Source organism: Pseudophryne corroboree, chromosome 12 (assembly GCF_028390025.1).
Source record: "Pseudophryne corroboree isolate aPseCor3 chromosome 12, aPseCor3.hap2, whole genome shotgun sequence".
Lineage (NCBI taxonomy): Eukaryota > Metazoa > Chordata > Amphibia > Anura > Myobatrachidae > Pseudophryne > Pseudophryne corroboree.
Window position 1 is genome coordinate 143,816,024 of NC_086455.1, and position 15,039 is coordinate 143,831,062.

The following is a 15,039-nucleotide window of genomic DNA, read 5'->3' on the forward strand; positions in this document are numbered from 1 at the left end:
TTCACATAACATGTGAGTGCCGTGTGACTTGATAGCACTGAGCGTCTTTTTTGCATTTTTTCTGTGAAAATGTGTCTTAGACGCAAAGTAATGTAATTGGACACACAAGCTACTTCTGCTGATTAAAATGATATGCAGCATGCCTATATTCTGTGTATGACTGTGACTGTATTTGCATACAAAATGCTACGTTATAGTGTTTTCATGGAAAAAAATGCAAAAAGACTCTCTGCGCTGCCATGTCTCACCACGACGTGATGCAACTTCAAGGGCTGTTTAGCGTGACTGCAGCAAGGATGTAAGAGGACACATCTGTACGTTAAACCTAACTCTTACCCAAATTCCACAACACTGGAAGTTATACAGTAACCTTTCTGCCTGTCCTTGCATGATTGCTTGATTTGGTGTAATTGTGATTGCATGCTGTATACAATAAGTCTATACATTTCCTATCTCTTCAGAGATCTATTTCTTTGAAAATAAATAAAACATCAACCTATTACCTTTACAGTGTTTCTGTTTAAGGCTTGGAATTCCAAATGCAGACCCATTACATGATAATGCCCATGTTACATTTACTTGGATGCTTGGCTTGAGATGTGAGAGGGGCTAAGTGCCTATTTATATCCTAACACCTCTCATTTTCCCTTGTTCACCAAGCCATTCCTTGTAGGTCCTTTTGTGTTCTTACCATTCAGCTTTTTGTCGTCATGCCCCCGCTTCCCCTGCACTTACCTGTAGTACTGTATATAGCCTTCTCTCCGCTTTCCTAGCTCTGCATTACTAAGAATCGGCGTTATCTAGTTTTAGTATGTATGTATGTATTTCATTTCTACCTCAAATCTATCTTTTTTTACTTTTATGTATCTTGTATCTCTTATCTGATGTGTTGCATATTATATGTGTTTCATTTATGTTAATCTGTATTGCTCTCCATTATCATTCCGCTCCTATTGACTTTTTTGAACATCTTGCCTTTCTACTGTCTGTTCCTAACAGTACTCACTTGCTGATACATAATCCATACAGCCTATGATTGATAAATATCAGCTATACCATGGGCTTCTGTGCGTTGCCGATATGTCTGTGCATCACAGTAGATGCCCATACTGTATATCATGCAGATATATCTGTACATCTGCCTGTATGTACAGTACCCGCCAACCGACCCATATACCAGCCACCGGATCCACTTACAATGCTGTCATTATCTGTGTAGTGTTCCTGTGGCAAGGTATGTCTGGTGGCAGATTGGTAAGCGTGTATGCACAATTTGTTTGTGCAGAGCACTTTCCAAATCGTTGGATAGGTTGGCCCATCAGGCAGCTTTCTGATTCATCATTAAGATGTGTAACCAGCCTAACAGATTAAATCAATTTACCGCTGGCTTATGTAAAGCTGTCATAGGATGCATCACATTGTGTCTCCGTGCTTTTCCATAATTTCATCACATTACAATGTCCATCTAGTTGAGTCTGCCCTTCCCGTGTTCCACTGCAGTATTTTCATCATACATTATGCTTTGAATATCATACTTTCATATCCACTGTAGCTTCCGTTCAGCTGTCCAATGCTGTTCACCGCACTGCCAATCAATGTAACACATGAGCAACCTTTGTATAGTTCACCACCTTCAGTTGTAACCAGCGCTGTTCAAAGCTTACAATTGGTTTTCTACCAGATATCTTCCAGTATTTCAACTTGTACTTCTTAATTCTCCTGGTTAAACCCTCTTCACGCCTCCGTCCTGAAACTCCATCCTCTAGCTGCCTGAAATATCATTGTCCCTATTTTTATGCTATCCATTTTAAATCACACCTTTTATACCGTACTTGCCATTAAAAATGATACTGTGTTCAAGGACTCATAATCTTACAGAAGTAGCCCTTGCCTGCTGTCAACTAGCATAAATGACCTAACTCTTTGCCCTGGTATTCCAGTCATACAAGGTTATCCGCAGAACCATTCTGTTCAGTTTTCACTGCATATCCATTGATCAGTTTTGTAATCATGTTCTCAAGAATGTACCTTTTTTATATTCTCTGTGGTTACACCACCCCAACCCCCTATCAACATTTACATGAACCTGACCGTTTTCTTGCTGTGACACTAAAGTACTGTAAATAAAAAGGGGAAAGGGGTATGATCAAAGGCGCCCAAAGTTGGGGAAAGGGATAATTGGGAAGGGATACACGATATACAAGGTGATTAATTTGGACAAAAAAATGACGTGCAAAATAAATAAATGAAATTGGTTTCAACAATACTTGGTGTATTCTTCAAACGGGTCTCAATCAGAACGTCTATGATGAGAAGCCTCAATGGATATATAAAAACAGAGAAAATAACAGAAAAACCAATGTGTAGTAGGTTTAAAAAAGTCTGTAAGTCAATGGTGTCCAGAAGATGGAGCCCTAGTGATTGGGGAACTTGATAGCAGAAAGGACAGGGTCTCACCACCAATTCTTTCAAGAGTAGGGACGTACCAAGACTCACAGTGAGAAAGATGAGAGAAAGCACATAAAGGTATCTTTATCTTTTTTCTGATCGATAGAAGGTACAGCGTACCTCACTCACATGTACAGCAGAAGATTTCCTCATATAATGGTATCTTTCAAAAAATGGATCCAACGAATTCAATAAAATGGTTCTTTTTAATGTTTGACAAAAAGTCAATTCAAAATAAAACAAATACAAAAGCCAATACGAAAACCTTATTTGTATGGTAACAGCGGGGGTGTGGGGAGAGAATGTTGATAAACTCCAAAAAAACAAGAGGGTAGTCCGGAATTCCCTCCTGTAAATAAACCCCCCGTGTACCTTGCAAATGGTTTAAAGGTGATCAGGCTTAGGTCAATAAAAATCCACTCTCAGCATGCACCAACGCCGTTTCAACCCTAAGGTCTTTTTCAAGGTGTCACACCTTGAAAAAGACCTTAGGGTTGAAACGGCGTTGGTGCATGCACCTTTAAACCATTTGCAAGGTACACGGGGGGTTTATTTACAGGAGGGAATTCCGGACTACCCTCTTGTTTTTTTGGAGTTTATCAACATTCTCTCCCCACACCCCCGCTGTTACCATACAAATAAGGTTTTCGTATTGGCTTTTGTATTTGTTTTATTTTGAATTGACTTTTTGTCAAACATTAAAAAGAACCATTTTATTGAATTCGTTGGATCCATTTTTTGAAAGATACCATTATATGAGGAAATCTTCTGCTGTACATGTGAGTGAGGTACGCTGTACCTTCTATCGATCAGAAAAAAGATAAAGATACCGTTATGTGCTTTCTCTCATCTTTCTCACTGTGAGTCTTGGTACGTCCCTACTCTTGAAAGAATTGGTGGTGAGACCCTGTCCTTTCTGCTATCAAGTTCCCCAATCACTAGGGCTCCATCTTCTGGACACCATTGACTTACAGACTTTTTTAAACCTACTACACATTGGTTTTTCTGTTATTTTCTCTGTTTTTATATATCCATTGAGGCTTCTCATCATAGACGGACGTTCTGATTGAGACCCGTTTGAAGAATACACCAAGTATTGTTGAAACCAATTTCATTTATTTATTTTGCACATGTCATTTTTTTGTCCAAATTAATCACCTTGTATATCGTGTATCCCTTCCCAATTATCCCTTTCCCCAACTTTGGGCGCCTTTGATCATACCCCTTTCCCCTTTTTATTTACATTGATCTTCACCTGTTGTTTGGGCAGGTATAGGGGTTTGATTGGGCAGACTTTCTTTGCGCCAGAGTTCACTACCCATTTTTTCTACTAAAGTACTGTAGTCCACCGCTAAAGTTAAGCCCAAATAATTCACTGTTATCGTTCTTTTTGCCACCTTCCTTTAATTTTTCTTCCTTCCTAATTTCTGTCTTTGCTATTTCCTTTTCTTCCTTCTCCTTCCCTATTTCCTTACTTTCCCTCACTTCCTTCCAACATTTATCCTTTCCCTCACTTCCTTCTTTCCTTTTCCTTTCTTCCTTTAATATTTCCTATCCCTTCCTTTCCTTCCTTCCTTCCTTCCTTCCTTCCTTCCTTCCTTCCTTCCTTCCTTCCTTCCTTCCTTCCTTCCTTCCTTCTTTACTTTTTCCCTTCCTTTGTTTCCAGAGATTGGCTTGTAAATGCAATGGTCTTTCCTCATGATCTGCAGTAACTCATTGCAGGACTCTGTTTTCCTACTACAGTACTACTAATTATTTTTTTTCCAATGCCCCAAACTTCCTCTTCTCACCAGTACAAGTTATTAATTTTTTACAATCGATATATCAGTCATTGACATTTTTCTCAGTCTTGCCCAGAAATCAATTCAAATTATTCCCTGTCACCTGCAAGATCTTCAGAAACACTGCCCTTCATACATTTTAAGTCTCCTCTTGCAACTCTCCCTCACACCCTTTTTATAAAAGTCCTTTCTTCTTAAGCATGTTCAGGCAGTTTATTTTAACATGTGCTACAAAAACATTCAGTCCAATGGTGTAAGCAGCACGCCCAGGACTTATAATACAGATGACAACACTGCTCACCACTGCAGGCTTACATCAACGTTTAAGATTGTACTTTTTCATCAGGATGTGACGAAAGAGTGAAATCTGATAAATTGATGTAAACCTGCGGTGGTGAGCAATGCTGTTATCTGGATTATAAATCCTGGGAGTGCTGCTTACACCATTGGACTGAATGTTTTTGTAGCACATGTGTTAGAAGCAGAGATGTATCAAATGCTCATTCAGTTTACTCAGCTACCTAAATTAGCTTGAAATGAAATGTGTTATTGCTAGTTCTCCATAATATTCTCTGACCATTTAACCCTAGCAACTATCTGGCCAGATTTCAGACCACAGTAAGGCGTGTATTTACAAAGTACTTCTCAGTAGGTTTGACCTCAAAATTTAAGGTGGCACTAATATTAAGTGCAAAGTTCAGTGTCACTTTAAATTTCAAGGTCAAACCTGCCACTTCATAAATATACCCAAGTGTTCATCAAATTAGCTAGCCATAAATAAATTATTGAGTTAAACGCTTATTCTAAATTACGTTATAATATGTTTCCTAATTTCTGTTGTTATATGTGCATATAAACTACAAATTGACATATATGGTTATGCATCACATTGAAAAATATGAATAACATTATTATTATTAATATTATTATTATTATTACAATAATGCATTTTTATGGCACCACGTAGCACAGTTCAGGGAAGTTTACACTGGTATAAACAAACAATGCAATATTAAAAGTTTCAAACGGACAGCACAAGTGTGAGAGATTAAACCATGAGATAATTAAACAACTGAGTGACTGTCTTATTCAGTATCAGTCAATTGCCCTGGGAACAGCAGATGGAAAAGATCAGTCAGTTACTGCAAGTAGGAGCACAATAGAGACCGGAATAATAAAAATACATCAGATTGTATCTTACAGTCTCTCACTGTTTGTATTGCAAGTACCTTCTAGACTTAACATTTAGGTTTTTGTACACAATAGCCATATACTTCCATGGGTTTGTTGTTTGAATAGGGAATGTTGAATATGCAGCTATAACACATTGTTAATAGAGCAGGCTAGATTGTTGACACATTTGTACACTTTGTTTACACATCTTGTTTGATTGGTTGATATCTGCATTTTCTTTCACCTTGAAATTGCACTTATCTTTCTCTCCTTTAGCTAGTAGTATATCTTGCAAAATTATTATTATTATGATTATTATTATTTTTAAGTTCACTTTTTTTCATTAATTCCTGGTCTATAGCAAGTTAGACGGCCGGACGAAAACAAAGGTGTTACTAATAGAGTTGGATCCGTCAAAGTAAATATGTTTTAAAACCTTTTGTAATCATCTGCTGTGGCCAATTTATTTATTTTATTGTCTTGTAATTTATCAGTTGTGATTGTTTTCGTTTGACATATTGTATATCACACTGAATGAAAATTGCCAACCCCAATCTAAGTGTATGGCATGATACAATAAAATTCAGATTTTTAATCAGAGGCATTGGCTGTGTTCAACAAAATATAATTAAAATAATAAAATCTAGTATTTTTATTTGCAGTGGGTACAAAGAGTGTTCTCCTCTTTGGCATTTTTCATGTATCATGGAATCGTAATGCATTTATTTGGGAATTAAAATACTGCAATGGCCTCTACCTTTGCAGTGGCCTCTACCATCTACTAAGAATTGCACCATTTGTAAATAGTAGAAAATGCAGCTGCCATACAATTAACCAACCAGCCCCATTCCAGCCAGAGCACACCCATTCTTTACTTGCTGCCAGTACACTGGTGAATCAATTTCAAGATTGGCTTACTTACTTTCAAAGCCCTATGTGACCAGGGTTACTAGGTACCTGAAGTAGCTTCTGATCTCATACTATTCTGCTTGCTTTCTCCGATCTGTAGATGAAGAGCTATTAGTAGTAGCTAGAACCTCAGAATTTATCTTGGGGTCCAGCTTTTAGCTTTGTGGCTCTGACTGTATGGAACTCGGTACACTGCATAGTTCAAGAGGCTTCCACTCTAGAATCTTTCAAAAACATACTCAAGACTTACCTGTTTAATCATGCATTTTTACTAATGTCCCTTTAATTCCTAAAATAGTACAACCCAAATGCTTAGATCTCTCTCCTGTAAAGCTAATTTTGTATTTTATGCTGTAAATGTGACTATGTTCCCCACTTACGGCACCTCTACACTTGCAGTTTTTTGTTCACATTCCCATAGGGCTGCAAGCAAAATATACAAGTCCGTCACAATTGCAAGCCGTGATGGGGGCAAGTTCCAATGTCATTGCTGCCAGTCAGTGTCAACTTGCCCCCCTTGCATGTGGGGCCAGCCAAAATAATTGCATTTTCCCCACTGTTTTGTAAACTGAGAATCTATTTAATAAGGGCACTTGTTAGGGAATCCACCAAAAGTCTTATGTCATCTCTTGTAGCCGTTCGTGGTAGAAATGGATTGAACTGTATATGGGTAACAATAGACTAGACACCTCTCCTACTCTTTATGCAGGCATTCAAAAAAAAACTCTTTAAATAAAACTTGCATGCAGTTTTACCAAGAATTTTCTGAAAGCAAGTGGGAGACACTTGTACCCTATAGATGTAGATTATAGGGTTTCATGAGATCAAAATTTAAATCTTGGTGTTAACACTAGAGAATAACTGCTGTAATGAGCCTACACCTGCTCATTATCCCATAAACATTAGCCCTATAGGAAAGCTTATTTGCATCAGACCTAGTGGGTTAAATGGATGGACCCAAAGATTACATAGCCTACAATAGAAATTTAAGACAACAAATGGTATTAAAATAAAAATATATTATGTTTTGCTTTTAACATTGTAGCATAGTTGTGTTATTATTTGTCATTTTGTATTATTTTCTAATAGTTCAGTGGTTACAATTCCCAAATAAGTCTGTTTTGAACCCGTGATAACAAATATAATGTGAAAAAAGACAAGGTGGAGAGGTGAAAACAATATTTCTAATGTATTATATTCTTTTTTTACACAATTAATATGCTGTACTGCTTATTTTATATAATGGTCTAGTTATGATTTATTTAAAAAAACAAACACTGTTTGTTACTTAATTAAACTACAAAATAGCTTCATTTGTTAAAATACTTTATATGTCATTAAAAGTAATCTTAACATATAAGGATGCACCAAATCTTGGATTCAGTTTCCAATTTGTGCCAAAAATTTCTCTTTTGGAAAAAGCAGACCTCCTCATTTCTAGTTAGAAAAATATAAAAATAGTAAAATATACTTAAATGTTGCACTACAGATGTGTCCTCGTTCATCTTGCCTCAATATGCCACATAGTGGGAGATGCCTTGCCTGAGTGAGCTGATAGGTCCTGTGCAACTCAAGCAATTTATGCTGATTAAAATGGCGTGATTAGAAGGGCTGTTTATCATGAAAGAAGGCTAGATGTAAGTGGACACTTCTTTATGAAATTAATGTAACTAAAATTACCATTTCTGATATATTATCGTAATTGAAGAATTCTGGTAAATGCAGATGGAGACACGCTAATCGTGGCTTTGTCTGTGCCTAGCCATGCTCGGCTAGACACGCCGCTCATCCTGGCTCCATCTGTATAAAGTAGACAATGAAAATAATCAAATCATTTGATTGTGAAGCTACAGTACACATGTACATGCTTTCAATTCTTCAGTGGATTAATGAGCTAATGAATAACTAAAGTTGACCATCGGACAGTGTTTTCTTGAAATGACGAGAACCATATCAGACCAATATTTTTCTTTGCAAAGCTTGGTTTTAGAAATTGCGCTCATGGTTCATAATGCAAATTATTGTTCATGTACACTTATACACTGCAAATGCTTTGAGTTTTTTTAATATTTAGGGGGAATTCAATTAAAGGAAATAAAAAAAAAATCGGGAGTAAAAAATTTACTTTATTCGCTATATTTCCCGATGTTTCTCCTGTATTTTTTTTTTTTTTTTTTTTTTGGGGGGGGGGGCAATCCAATTTGGTCTCACCCCAAAAAAATACCTTTTCTACTGAAAACACACAGGTTTAGTGATACCTTTTTGTTTTCGGGAGAAACAGACCTGTTTTTCAGCCAACTTATCAGGGATAATTGAATAGCCCCGTGCGCGACAATTACCCGTGGTCACCAACCACGGGTAATTGAATTCCCCCCTTAAAGAGCTTTCATAAATATGTAATGCATTAGTAAATTTTATCTCAATAATAAAGTTACAGCCATCCAAAATGTTTAAAACAAAATCTAATTTTTTTTTACGCCTTTTTACTTTTTTTTTTTTTTTTTTTTTACATTCAGTAGTTCTATTTTCTTTATTGATTTTTTTTCTTTCGCTCTCCTTTTTAATACTATTTTAACCTTGGATGAGTAGTCAGTGTTAACACCCACTGCTAAAATAACAACACTGAGATTCTGGTTTACATTTCTGGTGACATATTAGTACAACCTTTAATAATTACGCACCTTTGTGTACTTTTTTTTCTCAATTTTTGCTACAAGAAATTCAGGGGGGGTCTTGTCATGCCTGGAGACACGACGTCCCATCTTGGGGTGCTCCATATTCCCTAAATAATTCCCAAACCTCACTTTCTCTGACGTCCTAGTGGATGCTGGGAACTCCGTAAGGACCATGGGGAATAGCGGCTCCGCAGGAGACTGGGCACAAAAAGTAAAAGCTTTAGACTAGCTGGTGTGCACTGGCTCCTCCCCCTATGACCCTCCTCCAAGCCTCAGTTAGATTTTTGTGCCCGAACGAGAAGGGTGCAAGCTAGGTGGCTCTCCTGAGCTGCTTAGAAGTAAAAGTTTAAATAGGTTTTTTATTTTCAGTGAGTCCTGCTGGCAACAGGCTCACTGCATCGTGGGACTAAGGGGAGAAGAAGCGAACTCACCTGACTGCAGAGTGGATTGGGCTTCTTGGCTACTGGACATTAGCTCCAGAGGGACGATCACAGGTTCAGCCTGGATGGGTCCCGGAGCCGCGCCGCCGGCCCCCTTACAGAGCCAGAAGAGCGAAGAGGTCCGGAGAAAGCGGCGGCAGAAGACGTTCCTGTCTTCAAATAAGGTAGCGCACAGCACTGCAGCTGTGCGCCATTGCTCTCAGCACACTTCACACTCCGGTCACTGAGGGTGCAGGGCGCTGGGGGGGAGCGCCCTGAGACGCAATATAAACGATATAAAAACCTTATATGGCTAAAAAAAATGCATCACATATAGCTCCTGGGCTATATGGATGCATTTATCCCCTGCCAGTTTCCTGAAAAAAGCGGGAGAAAAGGCCGCCGTGAAGGGGGCGGAGCCTTTCTCCTCAGCACACAAGCGCCATTTTCTTTCACAGCTCCGCTGGAAGGACGGCTCCCTGACTCTCCCCTGCAGTCCTGCACTACAGAAACAGGGTAAAACAGAGAGGGGGGCACTATTGGCAGCTAATATATAAATACAGCAGCTATAACAGGGAGTAACACTTATATAAGGTTATCCCTGTATATATATAGCGCTCTGGTGTGTGCTGGCAAACTCTCCCTCTGTCTCCCCAAAGGGCTAGTGGGGTCCTGTCCTCTATCAGAGCATTCCCTGTGTGTGTGTGCTGGGTGTCGGTACGATTGTGTCGACATGTATGAGGAGGAAAATGATGTGGAAGCAGAGCAATTGCCTGTGTTAGTGATGTCACCCCCTAGGGAGTCGACACCTGACTGGATGGTAGTAATTAAAGAATTACGTGACAATGTCAGCACTTTGCAAAAAACTGTTGACGACATGAGACAGCCGACAAATCAATTAGTGCCTGTTCAGGCGTCTCAGACACCGTCAGGGGCGCTAAAACGCCCGTTACCTCAGATGGTCGACACAGACCCTGACACGGATACTGAATCCAGTGTCGACGGTGACGAGACAAACGTAATGTCCAGTAGGGCCACACGTTACATGATCACGGCAATGAAGGAGGCATTGAACATTTCTGACACTACAAGTACCACAAAAAAGGGTATTATGTGGGGTGTGAAAAAACTACCAGTGGTTTTTCCTGAGTCAGATGAATTAAATGAGGTGTGTGATAAAGCGTGGGTTTCCCCCGATAAAAAACTGCTGATTTCTAATAAATTATTGGCACTATACCCTTTCCCGCCAGAGGTTAGGGCACGTTGGGAAACACCCCCTAGGGTAGATAAGGCGCTCACACGCTTATCAAAACAAGTGGCGTTACAGTCTCCTGATACGGCCGCTCTCAAGGAACCAGCTGATAGAAGGCTGAAAAATATCTTAAAAGGTATATACACACATACCGGTGTTATACTGCGACCAGCGATCGCCTCAGCCTGGATGTGCAGCGCTGGAGTGGCTTGGTCGGATTCCCTGACTGAAAATATTGATACCCTGGATAGGGACAGTATATTATTAACTATAGAGCATTTAAAGGATGCATTACTATATATGCGAGATGCACAGAGGGATATTTGCACCCTGGCATCTAGAGTAAGTGCGATGTCCATTTCTGCCAGAAGAACGTTATGGACGCGACAGTGGTCAGGTGATGCGGATTCCAAACGACATATGGAAGTATTGCCGTATAAAGGGGAGGAGTTATTTGGGGTCGGTCTATCGGACCTGGTGGCCACGGCAACGGCTGGAAAATCCACCTTTTTACCCCAGGTCACCTCTCAGCAGAAAAAGACACCGTCTTTTCAAACCCAGTCCTTTCGTCCCTATAAGGGCAAGAGGGAAAAAGGCCGCTCATTCCTGCCCCGGGGCAGAGGAAGGGGAAAAAGACTGCACCATGCAGCCTCTTCCCAAGAGCAGAAGCCCTCCCCCGCTTCTGCCAAGTCCTCAGCATGACGCTGGGGCTCTGCAAGCAAACTCGGGCACGGTGGGGGGCCGTCTCAAGAATTTCAGCGCGCAGTGGGCTCACTCGCAAGTGGACCCCTGGATCCTGCAGGTAGTATCACAGGGGTACAAATTGGAATTCGAGACGTCTCCCCCTCGCCGGTTCCTGAAGTCTGCTCTACCAACGTCTCCCTCCGACAGGAAGGCAGTATTGGAAGCTATTCACAAGCTGTATTCCCAGCAGGTGATAATCAAGGTACCCCTCCTACAACAGGGAAAGGGGTATTATTCCACGCTGTTTGTGGTACCGAAGCCGGACGGCTCGGTGAGACCAATTTTAAATCTAAAATCTTTGAACACTTACATAAAAAGGTTCAAATTCAAGATGGAGTCACTCAGAGCAGTGATAGCGAACCTGGAAGAAGGGGACTATATGGTATCTCTAGACATCAAGGATGCTTATATCCATGTCCCAATCTACCCTTCTCACCAAGGGTACCTCAGGTTTGTGATACAAAACTGTCATTATCAGTTTCAGACGCTGCCGTTTGGATTGTCCACGGCACCACGGGTCTTTACCAAGGTAATGGCCGAAATGATGATTCTTCTTCGAAGAAAAGGCGTATTAATTATCCCTTACTTGGACGATCTCCTGATAAGGGCAAGGTCCAGGGAACAGTTAGAGGGTGGAGTAGCACTATCTCAGGTAGTGCTACGTCAGCACGGGTGGATTCTAAATATCCCAAAATCACAGCTGATTCCAACAACACGTCTACTGTTCCTAGGGATGATTCTGGACACAGTCCAGAAAAAGGTGTTTCTCCCGGAGGAGAAGGCCAGGGAGTTATCCGAGCTAGTCAGGAACCTCCTAAAACCAGGACAAGTGTCAGTGCATCAGTGCACGAGAGTCCTGGGAAAAATGGTGGCTTCTTACGAAGCGATTCCATTCGGAAGATTCCATGCAAGAACTTTTCAGTGGGATCTGCTGGACAAATGGTCCGGATCGCATCTTCAGATGCATCAGCGGATAACCCTATCTCCAAGGACAAGGGTATCTCTCCTGTGGTGGTTACAGAAGGCTCATCTTCTCGAGGGCCGCAGATTCGGCATTCAGGATTGGATGCTGGTAACCACGGATGCCAGCCTGAGAGGCTGGGGAGCAGTCACACAGGGAAGAAATTTCCAGGGCTTGTGGTCAAGCATGGAAACGTCTCTTCACATAAATATCCTAGAGCTAAGGGCCATTTACAATGCCCTAAGTCAACAAGAAACTGGACAGATATTGCGCCAGGTCAAGGGACCCTCAGGCAATAGCGGTGGACGCTCTGGTAACTCCGTGGGTGTTCCAGTCGGTATATGTGTTCCCTCCTCTTCCTCTCATACCAAAAGTACTGAGAATCATAAGAAGGAGAGGAGTAAGAACGATACTCGTGGCTCCGGATTGGCCAAGAAGAACTTGGTACCCGGAACTGCAAGAGATGCTCACGGAGGACCCGTGGCCTCTACCTCTAAGGAAGGACCTGCTCCAGCAGGGACCTTGTCTGTTCCAAGACTTACCGCGGCTGCGTTTGACGGCATGGCGGTTGAACGCCGGATCCTGAAGGAAAAAGGCATTCCAGATGAAGTCATCCCTACCCTGATCAAGGCCAGGATGGATGTAACTGCAAAACATTATCATCGCATTTGGCGAAAATATGTTGCGTGGTGTGAGGCCAAGAAGGCCCCTACGGAGGAATTTCAACTGGGTCGTTTCCTACATTTCCTGCAAGCAGGATTGTCTATGGGCCTAAAATTAGGATCCATTAAGGTTCAAATTTCGGCCCTGTCGATCTTCTTCCAGAAAGAACTGGCTTCACTGCCTGAAGTTCAGACGTTTGTCAAAGGGGTACTGCATATACAGCCTCCTTTTGTGCCCCCAGTGGCACCTTGGGATCTCAATGTAGTTTTAGGGTTCCTAAAATCACATTGGTTTGAACCACTTGCCACAGTGGATTTGAAATATCTCACATGGAAAGTGGTAATGCTGTTGGCCCTGGCTTCAGCCAGGCGCGTATCAGAATTGGCGGCTTTATCCTATAAAAGCCCTTACCTGATATTTCATTCGGATAGGGCGGAATTGAGGACTCGTCCTCAATTTCTCCCTAAGGTGGTTTCAGCGTTTCACATGAATCAACCTATTGTGGTACCTGTGGCTACTAGGGACTTGGAGGACTCCAAGTTGCTGGACGTAGTCAGGGCCCTGAAAATATATGTTTCCAGGACGGCTGGAGTCAGAAAATCTGACTCGCTGTTTATACTGTATGCACCCAACAAGCTGGGTGCTCCTGCTTCTAAGCAGACGATTGCTCGTTGGATTTGTAGTACAATTCAACTTGCACATTCTGTGGCAGGCCTGCCACAGCCAAAATCTGTTAAAGCCCATTCCACAAGGAAGGTGGGCTCATCTTGGGCGGCTGCCCGAGGGGTCTCGGCTTTACAACTTTGCCGAGCAGCTACGTGGTCAGGGGCAAACACGTTTGCTAAATTCTACAAATTTGATACCCTGGCTGAGGAGGACCTGGAGTTCTCTCATTCGGTGCTGCAGAGTCATCCGCACTCTCCCGCCCGTTTGGGAGCTTTGGTATAATCCCCATGGTCCTTACGGAGTTCCCAGCATCCACTAGGACGTCAGAGAAAATAAGAATTTACTTACCGATAATTCTTTCTCTATCGTCCTAGTGGATGCTGGGGTTCCTGAAAGGACCATGGGGAATAGCGGCTCCGCAGGAGACAGGGCACAAAAAGTAAAGCTTTAGGATCAGGTGGTGTGCACTGGCTCCTCCCCCTATGACCCTCCTCCAAGCCAGTTAGATTTTTGTGCCCGGCCGAGAAGGGTGCAATCTAGGTGGCTCTCCTAAAGAGCTGCTTAGGAAAGTTTAGCTTAGGTTTTTTATTTTCTCTCACATTTTCCCTCACAGAAAGGCTGGAGGGAAGGCTCCCAGGCTCTCCCCTGCACTGCACTACAGAAACAGGGTTAAAACAGAGAGGGGGGGCACTAATTTGGCGATATGTTTATATATATATTAAGATGCTATAAGGGAAAACACTTATATAAGGTTGTCCCTATATAATTATAGCGTTTTTGGTGTGTGCTGGCAAACTCTCCCTCTGTCTCTCCAAAGGGCTAGTGGGTCCTGTCCTCTATCAGAGCATTCCCTGTGTGTGTGCTGTGTGTCGGTACGTGTGTGTCGACAGGTAGGAGGACGATGTTGGTGAGGAGGCGGAGCAATTGCCTGTAATGGTGATGTCACTCTCTAGGGAGTCGACACCGGAATGGATGGCTTATTTAGGAAATTACGTGATAATGTCAACACGCTGCAAGGTCGGTTGACGACATGAGACGGCCGACAAACAATTAGTACGGTCCAGACGTCTCAAAAACACCGTCAAGGGTTTTAAAACGCCCGTTTACTTTAGTCGGTCGACACAGACACAGACAGGGACACTGAATCCAGTGTCGACGGTGAATAAACAAACGTATTCCTTATTAGGGCCACACGTTAAAGGCAATGACGGAGGTGTTACGTATTTCTGATACTACAAGTACCACAAAAGAGGGTATTATGTGGGATGTGAAAAAACTACCATAGTTTTTCCTGAATCAGATAAATTAAATAAAGTGTGTGATGATGCGTGGGTTCCCCCCGATAGAA

The 15,039-nt window shown here is 41.7% G+C and overlaps 1 protein-coding gene across 22 annotated transcripts in view; it reads left to right on the forward strand.

Moving 5' to 3' along the window:
- Positions 1–15,039, forward strand: part of GPHN (gephyrin) — a 615,912-nt gene that overhangs the window by 464,204 nt on the left and 136,669 nt on the right. For 12 of the 22 annotated variants that reach the window (XM_063948135.1, XM_063948129.1, XM_063948127.1 and 9 more), the window contains one exon: positions 5,764–5,820. The exons of the other annotated variants lie outside the window; for them this stretch is intronic. In XM_063948135.1, the coding sequence (XP_063804205.1) occupies positions 5,764–5,820 (57 nt within the window). The remainder of the gene's footprint in view (positions 1–5,763; positions 5,821–15,039) is intronic. 22 annotated transcript variants of the gene reach the window in all.